Raw genomic sequence first — 14,152 nt, 5'->3', positions numbered from 1 at the left:
GTCGTGACAAGGTCCATGTGGCAACACCACATTTCATTCCGCCATAGACTCGATAGCCGACCTGCGCTCTCTTCCGTGATTTAACCTACTTATTGATATCTGAATATCTAAAGAACCGTGAAGATGTCAGCTAAAGAGTTTTACAATGAGATCACAGACGAGACGAAGGCAGTTGCATTTAACAGTAGTTTGCAAGCTTTCTCTATGCCAAATTTTGGATGTTTATATATATATATATATATATATATATATATATATATATATATATATATATATATATATATATATATATATATATATATATATATATATATATATATGCGTTTTTTTTTATTATTATTCAAGATATCTCATATGATTTGGTGCATGAGTTGATAGGTAGAGGTACCGAAGCAATCTGTGATTAGTTTAATATGTGTCGTGAGGTTTGCTCACAAATTGTTTCTGTTAACAATCGTGGAAAAATGGTAAGCATTAAAGACGAGCCAGCGCAAATTGACAAAGCGCGGTTCGCGGAACGCCGAAAATACAACAGAGGTAGAATGCTCCAAGATCTTGTTCCAGAATCAAAGTAGAAAACAACCGAAACCATGGAAGACAAATTGATGGTCCCTGGGTGTTCGGACTGAAGAAAGATGAAGATTGCCGCTATTTTTACGTACAAAGAAGAAATCACTGGAATCCATAATTCAAAGAGAAATTGCGGAAAATTCTGTTATTCATTGTGACGAATGGCCAGCATATTCTAATTTAGATCTTTTAAATCACAATCATTTACCTGTCAATCATCAGCGACATTATGCTGAACCAAACACTGCAGCACTCAGGCAATTGAAAGCAGCTGGCTAGATTGAAAAGTTCGCATTTTGAAAATGAGAGGAGTAAAAGAAACAACCTTCCTGTCACACCTTGATTGTTTCAGCTGGCGTGTGATGAGAAAAAACTGACGATCTACTTCTTGATTTTTAAAGAGCATAATAGCATCTATCAAAAGAAAAAAGTAGTTCTACAGGTGGCAGTTCTTGTAAAAGACATGCAGACCTACATCCACTCATCCTCCCTATCCAGAAATGTATCTAATTTTGTAAAGTTCCCCATTAACTAGGCACTACCACTGGGTTACTGTTTTTATCCAGTCACACACGAACGTGCGCATATTCACGGGCAGCAAACAAGCAAGGTACACTCTAAATACTCCGGAGCAAAGCTGCCTCACCTTGTTTCATTGATCAGCCGACTCTTGCACACTTTCAAACCAAAGCCATTTTTCATTTACCATCGACGATTTTATATTTAGATCAAAATTTAAATGACGTTTGAGAACTTTCGGCCAAAATTCGTTGAGGGCTGTGATGGCCTTGGGCGCCGTACTGGGGAAGAAGGTGGCTGTCGGGTCCGGCCTGGGGCCCAAGGCAGAGAACTGGCAGCAGGTCCTTCTTTTCCTTTGCGGCCTCAAGCTTCAATAGTAGTCGTCCACTTGCAGCGCCTTACACTAGGCAAGGGGTCGCCATAAGCAGGGGATCAATGTCTACCATTCACCAGATGTTGCCGGGAGGGGGGAGTCCTTATGGGGAGTAAGGGCTCTTTCCATAGAGTCTGGTGGAGGGTGTGTACGGGTCCTTTGATTATGATGACACCGGGCTGAACAACTCGCCATGAACGAGGGCACGCTGTGCACCATGCACCAGACACTGGCAGTACGAGGGGTCCTTTAGGGGAGAAAAGGGCTCACTTCATGACAGTGGTTGGGGAGTGGTGTGTGGTGGGTCATTGCTCATGGCGACCCGTGTGAGGCGCGGCAAGGTTGCATCGTCACTGCCCTCACACCCAGGGACTGGGGTGGACCCTTGGGGAGGAAGGGTTTGTCCTGGTACCTATGTAGGTAGGCAGACTTCAGTGTCTGGAATCGCATCGTTATCGTGGAAACTCGCATCGTTATCGTGGAATCGCATCGTTATCGTGGAATCAATCGCATCGTTATCGTGGAATCGCATCGTTATCGTGGAATCAATCGCATCGTTATCGTGGAATCGCATCGTTATCGTGGAATCAATCGCATCGTTATCGTGGAAACTCGCATCGTTATCGTGGAATCGCATCGTTATCGTGGAATCGCATCGTTATCGTGGAAACTCGCATTGTTATCGTGGAAACTCGTATCGTTATCGTGGAATCGCATCGTTATCGTGGAATCGCATCGTTATCGTGGAATCGCATCGTTATCGTGGAATCGCATCGTTATCGTGGAATCGTATCGTTATCGTGGAATCGTATCGTTATCGTGGAATCGCATCGTTATCGTGGAATCGCATCGTTATCGTGGAATCGCATCGTTATCGTGGAATCGCATCGTTATCGTGGAATCGCATCGTTATCGTGGAATCGCATCGTTATCGTGGAATCGCATCGTTATCGTGGAATCGCATCGTTATCGTGGAAACTAGAATCATATCGTTATCTTCGGCACGCGCATCGTAATCATCGTTATTTATTTATTTATTTATTTAATTATCTTAACATCAAATTCGTTACCATTGTTTCTTCTTATATACGTAGTACATAACTCATATGATAACACATCCAGCAGTACACGTACTTTATGGTAAAAAGTCCAGCTCGATACTTTTTTTCTAACACATATCGTATAATTTCGGGAGATTCATCAACGTGAAATGGTGTTAGTTTCTTAAATTTCCACATTTCGTTTGGAAGACGCACTGAGAACCTTTTCATTTGCGCTGTTATGTAATTGTAAAAATATTTGTAATTCAAGTATTACCTCTGCCTCTAAGTATGTCTCACTGCATCTTTGTTTCATAACTACTGATGCGTCCACTGCTCCACTTCTTTAATGTTTACCGGCCAGTCTGTCTCCAGCTCTTCTCTCCTGTGCACACTTTACTCTTCAACCTTAATGCAGCCCTAATGAGAAGACTCCTCTGTTGTCTATTCTACCGACTCCTTCTTTCTCTAGACATCTTTTCCCACGTCTGTCTTGGATCCCATACTGGCGCATGAGAAAAAAAGAAAAAAAATATCTGAAGATCTATTTATTGATGTTCGTTCGATTCACCGAAAAGATTAGTAAACGTTTCAAATTTGCTTCATTTTGATTTTTTTAATAATGTATAAAATATTATTTTCTAATATAAATGTATATATAAAAATGGTAATTCTTTTTCAATAAATATATGTATATTTAGAATGTTTTATTTAATCCATAATAAATAAATGAAACATGTAGATCGCATACCAAACTAGAATTTGACTCTTGTAGATCACGTTGACTATGTAGAACGCATACCAAAGTAGCACTCGAGCAGTATTAGCGCTTTGGATTCATAAATATTCTCTCTCTCTCTCTCTCTCTCTCGTTACCTCGCCTGCTTAACCTCAAGAAGCTCATTTGACCTTTTTAAAAAATCTAGCACCCTCAGACGCCCGCTTGGTGCCAAAGGAACCGCCAGATTCTGTGAGCGAGTTTAACTTTTCAAGATAATTCATTAGTAGTGTTTTGTCTTTTTTTCCCGCAGTATTTTCATGTTTCTTTATCCTCAAATTTCTCATGATTCTGAAATAGTTGTAAGAATGTTTATTTCTTTCCGAAGTATTTTCCTGCTTCTTTTATTCTCAGGTTCCTCGTGAATATAGTTTCTGAAATAGTTGTAAGAGTGTCTCTGGGCAAACTTACACACACACACACACACACACACACACACACACATACACGGCTTTAAAAATAATTATGCATGACGAGAGACAAGGAAAGAAGAGAGGAAGATGTAGAGAAGAGAAGAACAAGGATGAAAAAGAGAATATACATGACAAGAGAGAAAAAATAAAGACAGGAACAGAGAAACAGAAACGAGAAATTGAGCAAAGAATCAGGAAAAGAAAACGAGAAAACAAAATAAAATAGGTTATGATTATATGAAAAAAAGAAAACATAGAAAACGGGAGAGGGAGAGGTGAGTGAGAGGTTAAAGGGGGAAGTTACCTGGAAGAGATGTTAATATTAGATGCCTAGGTAATGCTCAGGTGTGGACAGGTGAGCGAAATTACCTGACACTGCACCTGGGATGAAGTGTTGATGCGTTCGTGTACCCTCTCTCTCTCTCTCTCTCTCTCTCTCTCTCATGAAAAATTCCACCAAGTGTTTATTTTGTTTACTCTCATTTTGCTTCTCGTGTTTACACTTAGGAATTGCATCTTTTATCACTTCCTTCGTCATTTGTGGCTCTTTTTATATTTCTTTCTGTTTTTTTCTTTTCCTTTTCTTTTTTCTTTTCTTTCTTTTTTTTTTCTTTCTAGCCGCGAGTGATGAGAACGCAAATATACATGAACGCATCAGCTGATATATGTGAAATTTTAAAGACACCCATGTGCAAATTGATCCTTCTTGCTCGTAAACTTGCGTGTGTGTGTGTGTGTGTGTGTTCTGCGCATGGTATTTTTGCGTGGTACTTATCATCGGTTGTCTTATCTCGTCACTCACTCGTCTGGCGAACACGGTGCAGGCAACAGTGCTAATACTTCCATTCTCTGTGTTGTCTTGTGTATTTCCAGGCCTTGATATAGAACTAACATTATTTTTACATTTTATCTAAGTTTGGCTGAAATATATAAAGGAATCCTCATTTATTTCCCCTCTTTCTTTTATCTTCTTTTTCGTTTCGTTTGTTTCCTTCTTTTTCAGTCTGACCATTTTCATTATCATTATTATTATTATTATTATTATTATTATTATTATTATTATTATTATTATTATTATTATTATTGCAGATGTTGGCAGTGGTATTTTTTCTTACTGTCTGTTTTGGTAAGATTATAGTCCTTATTCAGCTGTCTACTTACCTGTCTGACTCTTGATATGTTATGTCATCCTTCATCACCATCAATGTCTTCTTTATTATTCTGTTGATGGACATAAAATTCATCCTTAAATTTCCGGCCATCCTTACAAAAGTAAATCTTTAAAATTTTATCTCGTATCAAGAAATATATAAATTTTCCCATTCTTTCTTTCATGCCATCCCCGTAAATCTCTCCCTTGTAAAAAAAATCAATTAATCTTCCGATATTGCTTCTCGATGTCTCCATTGTCAAGAAATAGCAGATTAATTTCTCAATATGTCTCCATGAACATCGTAAATATTTCCTATATAGAAAAATAACATGCTTGATTTTCCAGTCATACTTAAGCATTACCATACATTTATAATACGTAGAGAAACACTATATTAATCTCCCAATTTCACCACACTCGTCTGCATCACTATAAATATATAATATATAAAGAAACACTCCCAATTTCACATCTTTTTTTTACCTTTTATCTCCCAATTTTATCTCACTTACCCCTTATCTCCCCAGCTGGCGTGTCCCTCGAGGCAGTGAGTAAGCCCCAGGATGAGAGAGTAGAGCCTAGAGTCAGTGGCGTAGGGAGGGAGATGGGGAGAGCAACGGGCCACGTGTTGTCTTCGCTCCCCGAGGCTAGACGAAGAGCGAGTGGCCACGTACATGTGTGTTTTCATGGCGGGCCTGGTTAGTGCTGGTTGTTGTTGTTGTTGTTATGATGGTGGTTGTAATGGCAAAGTTGTTAACGGTAGTAGTAGTGATAGTAGTAATGGTTGTTTGATATTTTGGTGCCTCAAAATATCTTCCCTGATTACTGAGTCTTACCACTTTCATTAGATCATCTTCTTCCCCTAGACATTAACTTTATAAGGGCTATGGTGTCAGGAGGTGAAGAGGGAGGGGTGGCCCTTACCGTCTGGACCACACCAGCCTGGCGGTCACTTCTGGAGCACACTACCTATCAGACCAGAGCCACGCATGTCCTAGTGGGGCCCAGGCTGTGGCTGCAGGGCTGGCTTGGCATGGTATGTGTAGTGATGGTGGTGGTGGTGGTGATAAACTGTGATACTTATCGTCTTTATCACATTATTTTTTTCTTTTTTTTTCAGATTCAAAAGAAGACAGCTGTAAATAACATCGGCAAGCAGGTAAGTCTCTCTCTCTCTCTCTCTCTCTCTCTCTCTCTCTCTCTCTCTCTCTCTCTCTCTCTCTCTCTCTCTCTCTCTCTCTCTCTCTCTCTCTCCAGCATTCTTTCTCTACTCACACATCTGCCCTCTCCTGCAGGCAACGCAGTGGGTGTTTGTCTCAACCCAGAACAAGAACTGGAACTTCCAGGAGGCTTTGATGCATCGTCTACCAGAGCAGCTGCACTTCCTTTTGCTTCAGAGAGTCACTCATCCATCATCTCTCCCTCTCAGCAGAAGCACCACTAGACATATGCACTGGCAGGGAAAGACACGAAGACGAATAAGAAATGAGAATGAGGATGGTGTTGGACTTCTAGGAGTGGAAGATCGCATGGAAGACTGGTATTTAGAGGGGGGAAAACTGGAGGCAGTGGATTTAGGTGGAAAACACATTAAAACAGCATTCCACCAACACAGAGAAACTGGAGGAGCTCTTGATTTCAGGGTCAGAGCTGAAGAACAAAGTACAGATTTGTTCACAAGAAATGCTACTGGTGGAAGTCTTGAGCCAGAAGGAAACTCTAAGGCAGTGTTGCAGGGAAATACAATGGTTGCAGCCAAAGGAAGAGGCCTTGAATCACTGGCTGGAGCTGAGAGAAATACAAAAACCATGTTCTTTGAAGATACATATGCCACCAATGAAGATAGAAGTCTTGCACAAGAAGACAAACCTAAGAGACTTATAGAAGCCTTTCAGCAGATTGCAAGAACTTCCTTGACTTCAGGTAAGGTCACCATTGAGCTCCTGATGGCCGTGTACAGTAGTGATGGCAGTGCCTCCTTCAGGGAGCAAGGATATTGGACCCCTGCCCAGGAGTTGGTTCTGAATGGGCCCCTCCAAGCTTCCCCTGCTCCTTACTTCGGTGGGAGAGTCCTCACCCTCACCACCCTTCATGTGAGCATGCTTGGTGATTTACTTTGTTCTTTATGTAAAGATTTATTTATTTATTTATTTATTTATTCATTTGTATTTATGCAAAAACAAATTGATCCTTTAAAAAAACAATGCATTTAGTTTCCTTTCACTTTTTTCTTTTTTTTTACATTATCATTTACTTTCTTTAACTTTATGATGCATAGATGGGAAGAGGAGGATGAGAGAAAATACATAACCATCCCTTGTATTTCACCAAAGGAAAACTATCTTTTAAGAAATAATGCACTTAGTTTCCTTTCACTTTTTTTTTTTATTATCATCTACTTTCTTTAACCCATTCACTGGTAAACAAATTCTCCCCATCAATACCTATAACTTATGACTTTTTTTTTTATCAAGCTGTCATGAATATTTCTGTAGTGCAAAAACTCAAAATTAACCTTCTATTTTCTCTCTTTTCTCTCATGTCCATGCAAACCATTTTTACACTGCTTGGAAGGTTAATAAAGGACAACCATTGTAGTGAGAGGGTTAACTTGATGATGCACAAGAGAAAAAATTATGAAAGAAAGAAAAAACAAGATGCACAAGAGAAAAGATGATGAAAGAAAGAAAAAACAACCATCCCTTTCTAGAAACCCGGAGTATTCGAGCCACATTCCAGCGGACGGATCGATGCAGCAGGAGGGTACATCGCACAGCTACTGAGGGACCTGCAACACCACCTCAACTTCACCTCCCTTGTCACCACCACCAATGACTGGGGCACAAAGATTAATGGCACCTGGAATGGGATGGTCGGGTTCCTTACTCGACGGGTGTGTGTGTTAATTTTTTCTTATTTTGCATCTATTTTATTAATTCTTTTTTTTATTATGTATCTCTTATTCTTCCTTTTTTTTATTATGTAACTATCATTACTAGTAAATCTTATGAATAACTATCTACAGCTTTTAAAGACTTATTGTGTATGTGTGTAATTGTGGATGTGTTTCTGTTATTCATTCCTTTTTTTTTATTATCTATCTGTCTCATTCCTAGTAAATCCTTCCCATGACCATGATCATCTACAACTTTTAAACAACTTGTGTGTATGTGTAATTGTGTTTTGTCTTCTATTAATCTTTTTTTCTTTGTTATTATTTACCCATTAACCCTTTCATTGCTTGTAAATCTTTCCCATAATCATCTACAGCTTTTAAAAGACTTATTGTTAGTACTTCATTCTTAAAAAAATGTACTTCAGGAACTTACCAAAGAATTAATTAACCTCATATTCTTTTATCTTTATGTCCATCCAAACAGCTTATTACAGGGACCTCAATGTTCACAAAAAAAACCATAGCAGCAAAAGTGTTAATCATTCTCTTTGTCTCACTCTCCATCCCTTCAGGAGGCAGATCTCGCACCCCTGGACTTCTCCCCATCATGGACTCGCCTTCCTGTGGTGGACTTCAGTGAAGTGTTCAGCACGGATGGCATCATCATCATATCCCAGGCACCGAGGCCCCTCATGCCCCCATTCCTTCTGCTGCAGGTGTTCTCCATTGGGGTGAGTGGAGGACTTGGTGGTGAGGTGGGCAATGGTAAAAGGTGACTGAGTTTGGGGAATAATGTAAGGAAGTGTGAGATGATGTTTATTACTATTGTCTTTTGTTATCATTCAAGAGGCACCTCAGAAGAGATGAAAGGAAATTGAAGAATAACTTGATGGAAAAGCTATCTATCTATATACCAGGCTGGCAGTCCCTCACTAGGTAATGGTAAAGGCTTTGAGAAATAATATAAGGAAACGGAAAGTAATGTTGATTTCCATTGCCTTCTGTTACCCTTCAAGAGGCTCCCCTAAAGAAAAATCAAGGGAAATTAAAGAACAACTATTAAAATCTAATAGAACCTATCTATTTATACCAAGCTAGCAATCCCACACAGGCTGGCCCAGACAAGCACCATGCACTCACACATTGTACTCACTCTTATCCCTGTCAGCACTTGGTAGAAAGGGACAGTAAAAGCTAAACTAATGAATTACTGCTCTTGTATCATAGGTGTGGGCTTCTGTAGTGGCAGTGGGACTTTTAGCCGGCAGTGCAATGTGGGGACTGGGCTGCATCTACCACTACTATACCAGATTGGGGTAAGTGCATGTGTGTGTGTGTGTGCTTGAGAATTATGACCATTTTCTCTGGGGTTGAAGCAGGGGTACTAATTGACAAACTACATTTTTTCCAGATCCAAAGGCATATACACCACATCAAGCCATCACCACCCATCCTACTGGAGAACTTTGGCTGTGGTACTCAAGCTCTTCCTTATCCAGAGTAAGGAAATCATCACGTCAACATTCACTGAGATGCTAGAAAATAAAACTCAACACAATGAGTTCTTGCTTACAGCATCAGCTCATCATCAAGAACTATGATGAATATACATAAGATAAAAACAAGATAAGCTTAGTTCTATAATCCCATAGATCTTGAAGAGTACATACATGGCTATACTTACACAAGAGATGCACATTGAATTCTCTAGTAACTTGATCTACATGAAAAAGGGACAAGGGAGAAAGTTTGTAGCTCAGCCTGTCTTTCCTTCCCTGCTTATGATCTTGTGTTGTGTTTTTTCCTTCTTTTTTTTTTTTTTAATTCTTCTTTTGTTGTGTGTGTCTTTCCTCCCTTGTTTTGTTGTGTGTGTCTTTCCTTCCTTCACTTGCTGTGTGTGTCTTTCCTTCCTTGCTTAAGATCTTTGTTATATCCCTTGATTGCAATATGCAATGACTACATGACTTTTTTTTTCACTCACCAGGTAGTAATGAGAGGCACTGGAGTCGCCTGTGGTCTGGACGTATCCTCTCCTCATTCTTCTTCCTGGTGGCACTCTCTGTTGTGGCTCTCTATCAGGGTTCCATCATCGCCTTCCTGGCCGTCCCACGCAACACTCAGCCCATTGACTCAGCTGCTGACCTCATGGAGCGGCTGGACTCTGTTGCTCCCATTGTCAGGAAGAACACTGTTTATTATAACTTCATTGTGGTGTGTGGCTAAGTGTGCTTCTTTTTTAGTTTAGTAGTCATGTCAATGAGCAGTTTGTTAATCTGAGGTTCATTTGTAGAGTTTGATCTATAAAGCTTTCTTTAGTATGTCAGAGTCTCTTTGGATGTTTTTTGTCAGTGTGTGGTGTGAGGGAGCAATGTTTTCAGTGTGTGTATGGTGAGTGTGTGGTGAGAGAAACTATAATATTTCTAGTCCAAGTGTGTGGTGTGAAAAATATTTCCATATCTTTTAGAATTGTGGTGTGAGAAACTGTAATATTTCTGTAGTTTTTAGTGTTTGGTATGAGAAACTAATATTCCCATAGTTTTTGGAGTGTGTGGTTTGAGTGTGTGGTTTTATTTCTGTAGTTTTTAGAGTGTGTGGTGTTAGAAGCTGTACTATTCCCACAATTTCTGGAGTGTGGTATAAAAAGCTTTATATTCCCAGGATTTTACTGTGTGGTATGAGAAACAACAATATTTTCAGAATTTTGAGAGTTACCGTCCCATTGCTGACAACTTCAAATTTTACCAAGACTCCTTCCTCAATACGTGGAACTTCTTCCGCCATGTGGAGGCTGGGGAGTATGCCCTCATAGGTACAGACAATCAGAATTCATCCTTTTATTATTTTCATTGTTTGCAATCATGTTCATATATTTTTCATTCTTTTCCTGCTCATTCACCTGTTTGATGGTGCCCCCAGACACTTACTCATCAGGTGTGGGTCGGGCTGCCAACTTTGAGGCTCGGGGGAAGAAGTGTCGCTTTTATACCTCCAGAAACCTGATGAAGACTGACCTTGACCTCATGATCCATCCACAGAACTCTGTCTACAAGCACCACATTGACCAGGCGTGAGTAACTGTGATAAATAAAGGCTTTGGAAGGCAATTCAGAAGCCTATTTTGTATTCTTTTGTCCTTCATTATGTCCTTACTCATGCAACATTTCCACTTTCTTTTCTGTTCTTATCTTGCTTGTATTTTTTCATGGTGTTAATGAAATTTTTGGTCTATTTTAGTTTGCGTCAACTTCGCTCCTTTGGCCTCATTGACAAGATCAAGTCAAACTACTTCAGCTCCCCCTGCAATCAAGAGACAGGCCAGCGTGATCCTCTCTCTCTCTCCCTCACGCAGGTGTGGTGATAATTTCTTTCGTGTCAAAAAAATCCTGAAGTTGCACATTATTAGGATGTGTGATTTATGAAGTTCTTTACAGTACTTTATCATTACTGGTCTGAAAATAGTACATAACATGGCACATTTTTTCTATGAGATATTTCTTTTTGGTCATCATATTATTATATTTAGATTTTCTCTAGCATACAAAATATTCTTTCATATATATCAGATTAAATACTCCTCATTTCTTCTCAAATACAACATAGTCTCCCTCACATTGTCTCTCAGATGCAGAGTGCCTTCTATGTGCTGGCTGCAGGCAGCACTCTCTCCTTCCTTTGCTTCACAGTGGAGCTTGCCGCTGCTTGTGTAGGCTGTGCACCACATGGAACATAGTTGAGGGACCGAGAAACAAGGAAGGAACATGTTACTGCTGCAATTGTGATAGTGAGCCTCTTTACCTCTGATGGAAGCAGTGAGAGTATTTATCCAGAAATTATTAAAAAAGTTTTTCAGTGGATTGTTGGCTATTGAATCTCAGCATATACTCCCTGTGATATAAATTCCATCTGTTGCTACTGTTGTACTTTGGCTGTCATAATGTTCAAGATGGAATAAAATCTTAAATGAAGATTCTGTATGTATCATAAAAATACATTTATTGAGGCAACTTTTCTCATACAGACTTTTTAATGCATAATGTGTAAGCTTTAATCAAATGCTTATCTGATACTACAACTATAAAAGTTGGAAATGTGTAAGCAACCTGATACTAAGTATGATGAAATATTTTCAAAGCTAGAAAGATCATAAATAAAAATAGAAAGCACCATTAAGTAAAAACATGTGTTAAAATATGCAACAAAATCTTCTATTATGCACACAAATGATATTGCAACAACTACCTGGAACATGTGCCCATCACAAACTGAACCACAAACTCATGGGTCACTGAAGCCAATACTTCACACCCACTTCCAATGCTGGCTGCTGCTCCTGGTTCTGTCGTGCAATGTGAGGGTTGAACTGGCTGTTGTACTTCTGCTGAATGGTGGGCTGTTTTGGAGGTTCATCACTTTCATCAGGCTTCTTTCCAGCTAGGAGTCTATTTGCTCTTTTCCTCTCTTCAGCTTCTCGCTTCAGTCTCTCTGCTCGTAAAATGTCCAGTTTCCTTTTTTTTTCTTGTATGGCTTCTTCATCTTCACTACTTTCATATGCACTGGTGCTTGAGGTGGTGGTGGTGCTGCTGTGATGTCTTCTCCTTTTTCGTTCTCTTTCTCTAGATTTGCTTTTGTGACTATTTGATTTTCTCCTCTTCCTTGAGGTGTTGTCTTCATCACTACTATCATCCCTTCGCCTCTTGTGGTCTCTCTGTCTGTGTCTGTCTCCCTTCTCTTTATCATCATCTTCATCATCACTTCTTTTTCTCTTTTTTGACTTCTTTTTCTTCTTCTTTTTACTCTCCTTATGCTTGTATTTCCTCTTTTTGTCTACAGCATTTTTATCTTGCTGTTCTTGTTTTTTACTTTCTAGTTTCTGTTTTTGCAGTGCCTGGACATCTTCATTTGCTCCTTTTGGCTTTGGCATTCCTGGGACTTTCTTGACTGGCTTTATCCCTCCATATTTGATGATGTCATGGATGGGGTCCAGCTTGTCTTTACTCTTCAGTCCCACCTCTTTCATCTCTCCCTCCTCCTCCTCACCTCTGTATGTTGTCCTTCCTGCAGCTTCCTCATACCAGGCCTTCTTCCCTTGAGCCTCATTGGAGTCCTGGCCTAAATATGTCAAATAGCCAATTTTCTTCTCATACTTCTCCTGCTCTTCCTTCTTCTCTTTCTCATATTCCTCATTCTTCCCCTGTGTTTGCTTCCCCTCTTCCAAGTCTTTGAAGAAGTTGATGTTTCCTTCTGCAGTGTAAATATCAGCAACTTGTGCCTTGGTGGTGTTGGTGGCAGGGCGAGTTGATAGTGCCTTGGGTTCAGTTGCATCAAGTCCTCCATCTCCACCATATTTCTGTCGGGCCTGGGTCCTCAGCAAAGCAGTACGAGCTTCCTGCTCCTGCATTACACAAAAACATTCAGAGAAAAGATTGACACACATTGGTGAAAATACATTTATGTAGACAATAGTTTTAACCCATTCAGTAATAAAGACAGAATGAAGTACATAAAGATTATTATAGTGAATAGTTATGCAAAGATGTTTTTTATAAACCTTATGGTTACACAAAATGTCTCAAAATTTAACAAGATCCCCTACTGGTATCTAGAATATAACAGATGCCATAGTACTACAAGAATAAACTTATTTATGAGAAAAGTGAATTCCACACAATCCAAGACTACACAATGACTGACCGCTAATTTTGCACGAAGTTCTCGCTGCTTTTCCTCCTCAGCTGCCTGGGCTTCATCTCGCCGCACCCGAGCAATGTTCTCCTTGGTGCGGACGTGCCATCTGTAACAGGGAAGGATGTGGTAATGAGCTGACGGTCGCTCTCCTTTCCCTTAATTATGGCAGACCAGAGTATAAGGAAGCAAACATAGGAATATAAAAGACAACAATAAACAACAGCTAGTGTACGTGACAACCCTCTAGCTGTCTTCCTTTACTAGGCATTCTTATTCAGATCATTTGACACTGTTTATGCTTAGAGGCAGTAAGCATCACGGTTAGTTTACCTTTTCTTTGGCAATATATTCATCTTGCTGAATTATAATGGGAAAGAAGCATCAGCCGTAGAGAGAGGCGGTGAAGATGCTGCTACTCTCTTCTCTCAGCTGATCATGTAAACAATACTGGATCTTGGTCTTGGTCGGAGCTTCCGAGGCTACGAACTTAATGAATTTTAAAAGTTTCCTTGTAACGGGTAATGTCTTTGGTGATGTTTGATCTTCCTTTGTATTCCTTTATGTACTAGTATGAGAGCTTGAAATATTATTAACATCCTCCATTACAGATTGTTGAGTTATACTGACAAGCATTATGCCTATATATATATATATATATATATATATATATATATATATATATATATATATATATATATATATATATATATATATATATATATATA

The 14,152-nt window shown here is 39.5% G+C and overlaps 2 protein-coding genes across 12 annotated transcripts in view; one reads left to right on the top strand and one right to left on the bottom strand.

Annotated features, from left to right (window-relative positions):
- Positions 1-11,501, top strand: part of LOC135088865 (glutamate receptor ionotropic, kainate 2-like) — a 43,552-nt gene extending 32,051 nt beyond the window's left edge. For 3 of the 6 annotated variants that reach the window (XM_063983921.1, XM_063983920.1, XM_063983922.1), the window contains 13 exons: positions 5,374-5,544; positions 5,713-5,882; positions 5,967-6,005; positions 6,142-6,939; positions 7,557-7,739; positions 8,315-8,473; positions 8,970-9,058; positions 9,154-9,242; positions 9,727-9,953; positions 10,440-10,551; positions 10,659-10,809; positions 10,977-11,091; positions 11,365-11,501. In XM_063983921.1, coding sequence (XP_063839991.1) covers positions 5,374-5,544; positions 5,713-5,882; positions 5,967-6,005; positions 6,142-6,939; positions 7,557-7,739; positions 8,315-8,473; positions 8,970-9,058; positions 9,154-9,242; positions 9,727-9,953; positions 10,440-10,551; positions 10,659-10,809; positions 10,977-11,091; positions 11,365-11,472 — 2,411 coding nt within the window. In that variant the 3' untranslated portion in view covers positions 11,473-11,501. Of the gene's footprint in view, positions 1-4,693; positions 4,820-5,373; positions 5,545-5,712; positions 5,883-5,966; positions 6,006-6,141; positions 6,940-7,556; positions 7,740-8,314; positions 8,474-8,969; positions 9,059-9,153; positions 9,243-9,726; positions 9,954-10,439; positions 10,552-10,658; positions 10,810-10,976; positions 11,092-11,364 lie in introns of those variants that run through there. The other 3 variants (XM_063983924.1, XM_063983923.1, XM_063983925.1) reach the window with 3 other exon arrangements.
- LOC135088867 (leukocyte receptor cluster member 1-like) lies at positions 10,201-13,922 on the bottom strand. 6 transcript variants are annotated; one of them, XR_010261153.1, is made up of 5 exons: positions 13,758-13,922; positions 13,434-13,533; positions 11,982-13,134; positions 11,353-11,450; positions 10,201-11,191 (listed from the first exon to the last, which is right to left on the bottom strand). XR_010261153.1 is itself a non-coding variant. In XM_063983927.1 (4 exons), exons 1-3 carry the CDS (start codon positions 13,778-13,780, stop codon positions 12,025-12,027), a joined length of 1,233 nt encoding a protein of 410 aa, XP_063839997.1. In that variant the 5' UTR covers positions 13,781-13,922; the 3' UTR covers positions 10,201-11,450; positions 11,982-12,024. The 6 variants fall into 6 exon arrangements, 2 of the variants coding, with proteins under 2 accessions (XP_063839997.1, XP_063839996.1); XR_010261154.1 differs by having other exon boundaries at positions 10,201-11,125; XR_010261151.1 differs by having other exon boundaries at positions 11,353-13,134.
- Between the last annotated feature and the right edge of the window lie 230 nt (positions 13,923-14,152).

This window comes from Scylla paramamosain, chromosome 32 (genome assembly GCF_035594125.1).
Source record: "Scylla paramamosain isolate STU-SP2022 chromosome 32, ASM3559412v1, whole genome shotgun sequence".
In the NCBI taxonomy this organism is placed as follows: Eukaryota; Metazoa; Arthropoda; class Malacostraca; order Decapoda; family Portunidae; genus Scylla; species Scylla paramamosain.
Note: the sequence above shows the minus strand (reverse complement) of the source record. Positions and strands in the feature narration are given on the sequence as shown.

What these genes read in the sequence shown, in the direction of transcription:
- LOC135088867 (XM_063983926.1), bottom strand. Translation starts at nt 13,780, where the DNA reads ATGAATATATTGCCAAAGAAAAG. An exon ending in AATATATTGCCAAAGAAAAG is followed by an intron (nt 13,534 to 13,757) that starts GTAAACTAACCG and finishes TCCCTGTTACAG; the next exon opens with ATGGCACGTCCGCACCAAGG. An exon ending in AACTTCGTGCAAAATTAGCG is followed by an intron (nt 13,135 to 13,433) that starts GTCAGTCATTGT and finishes TGTGTAATGCAG; the next exon opens with GAGCAGGAAGCTCGTACTGC.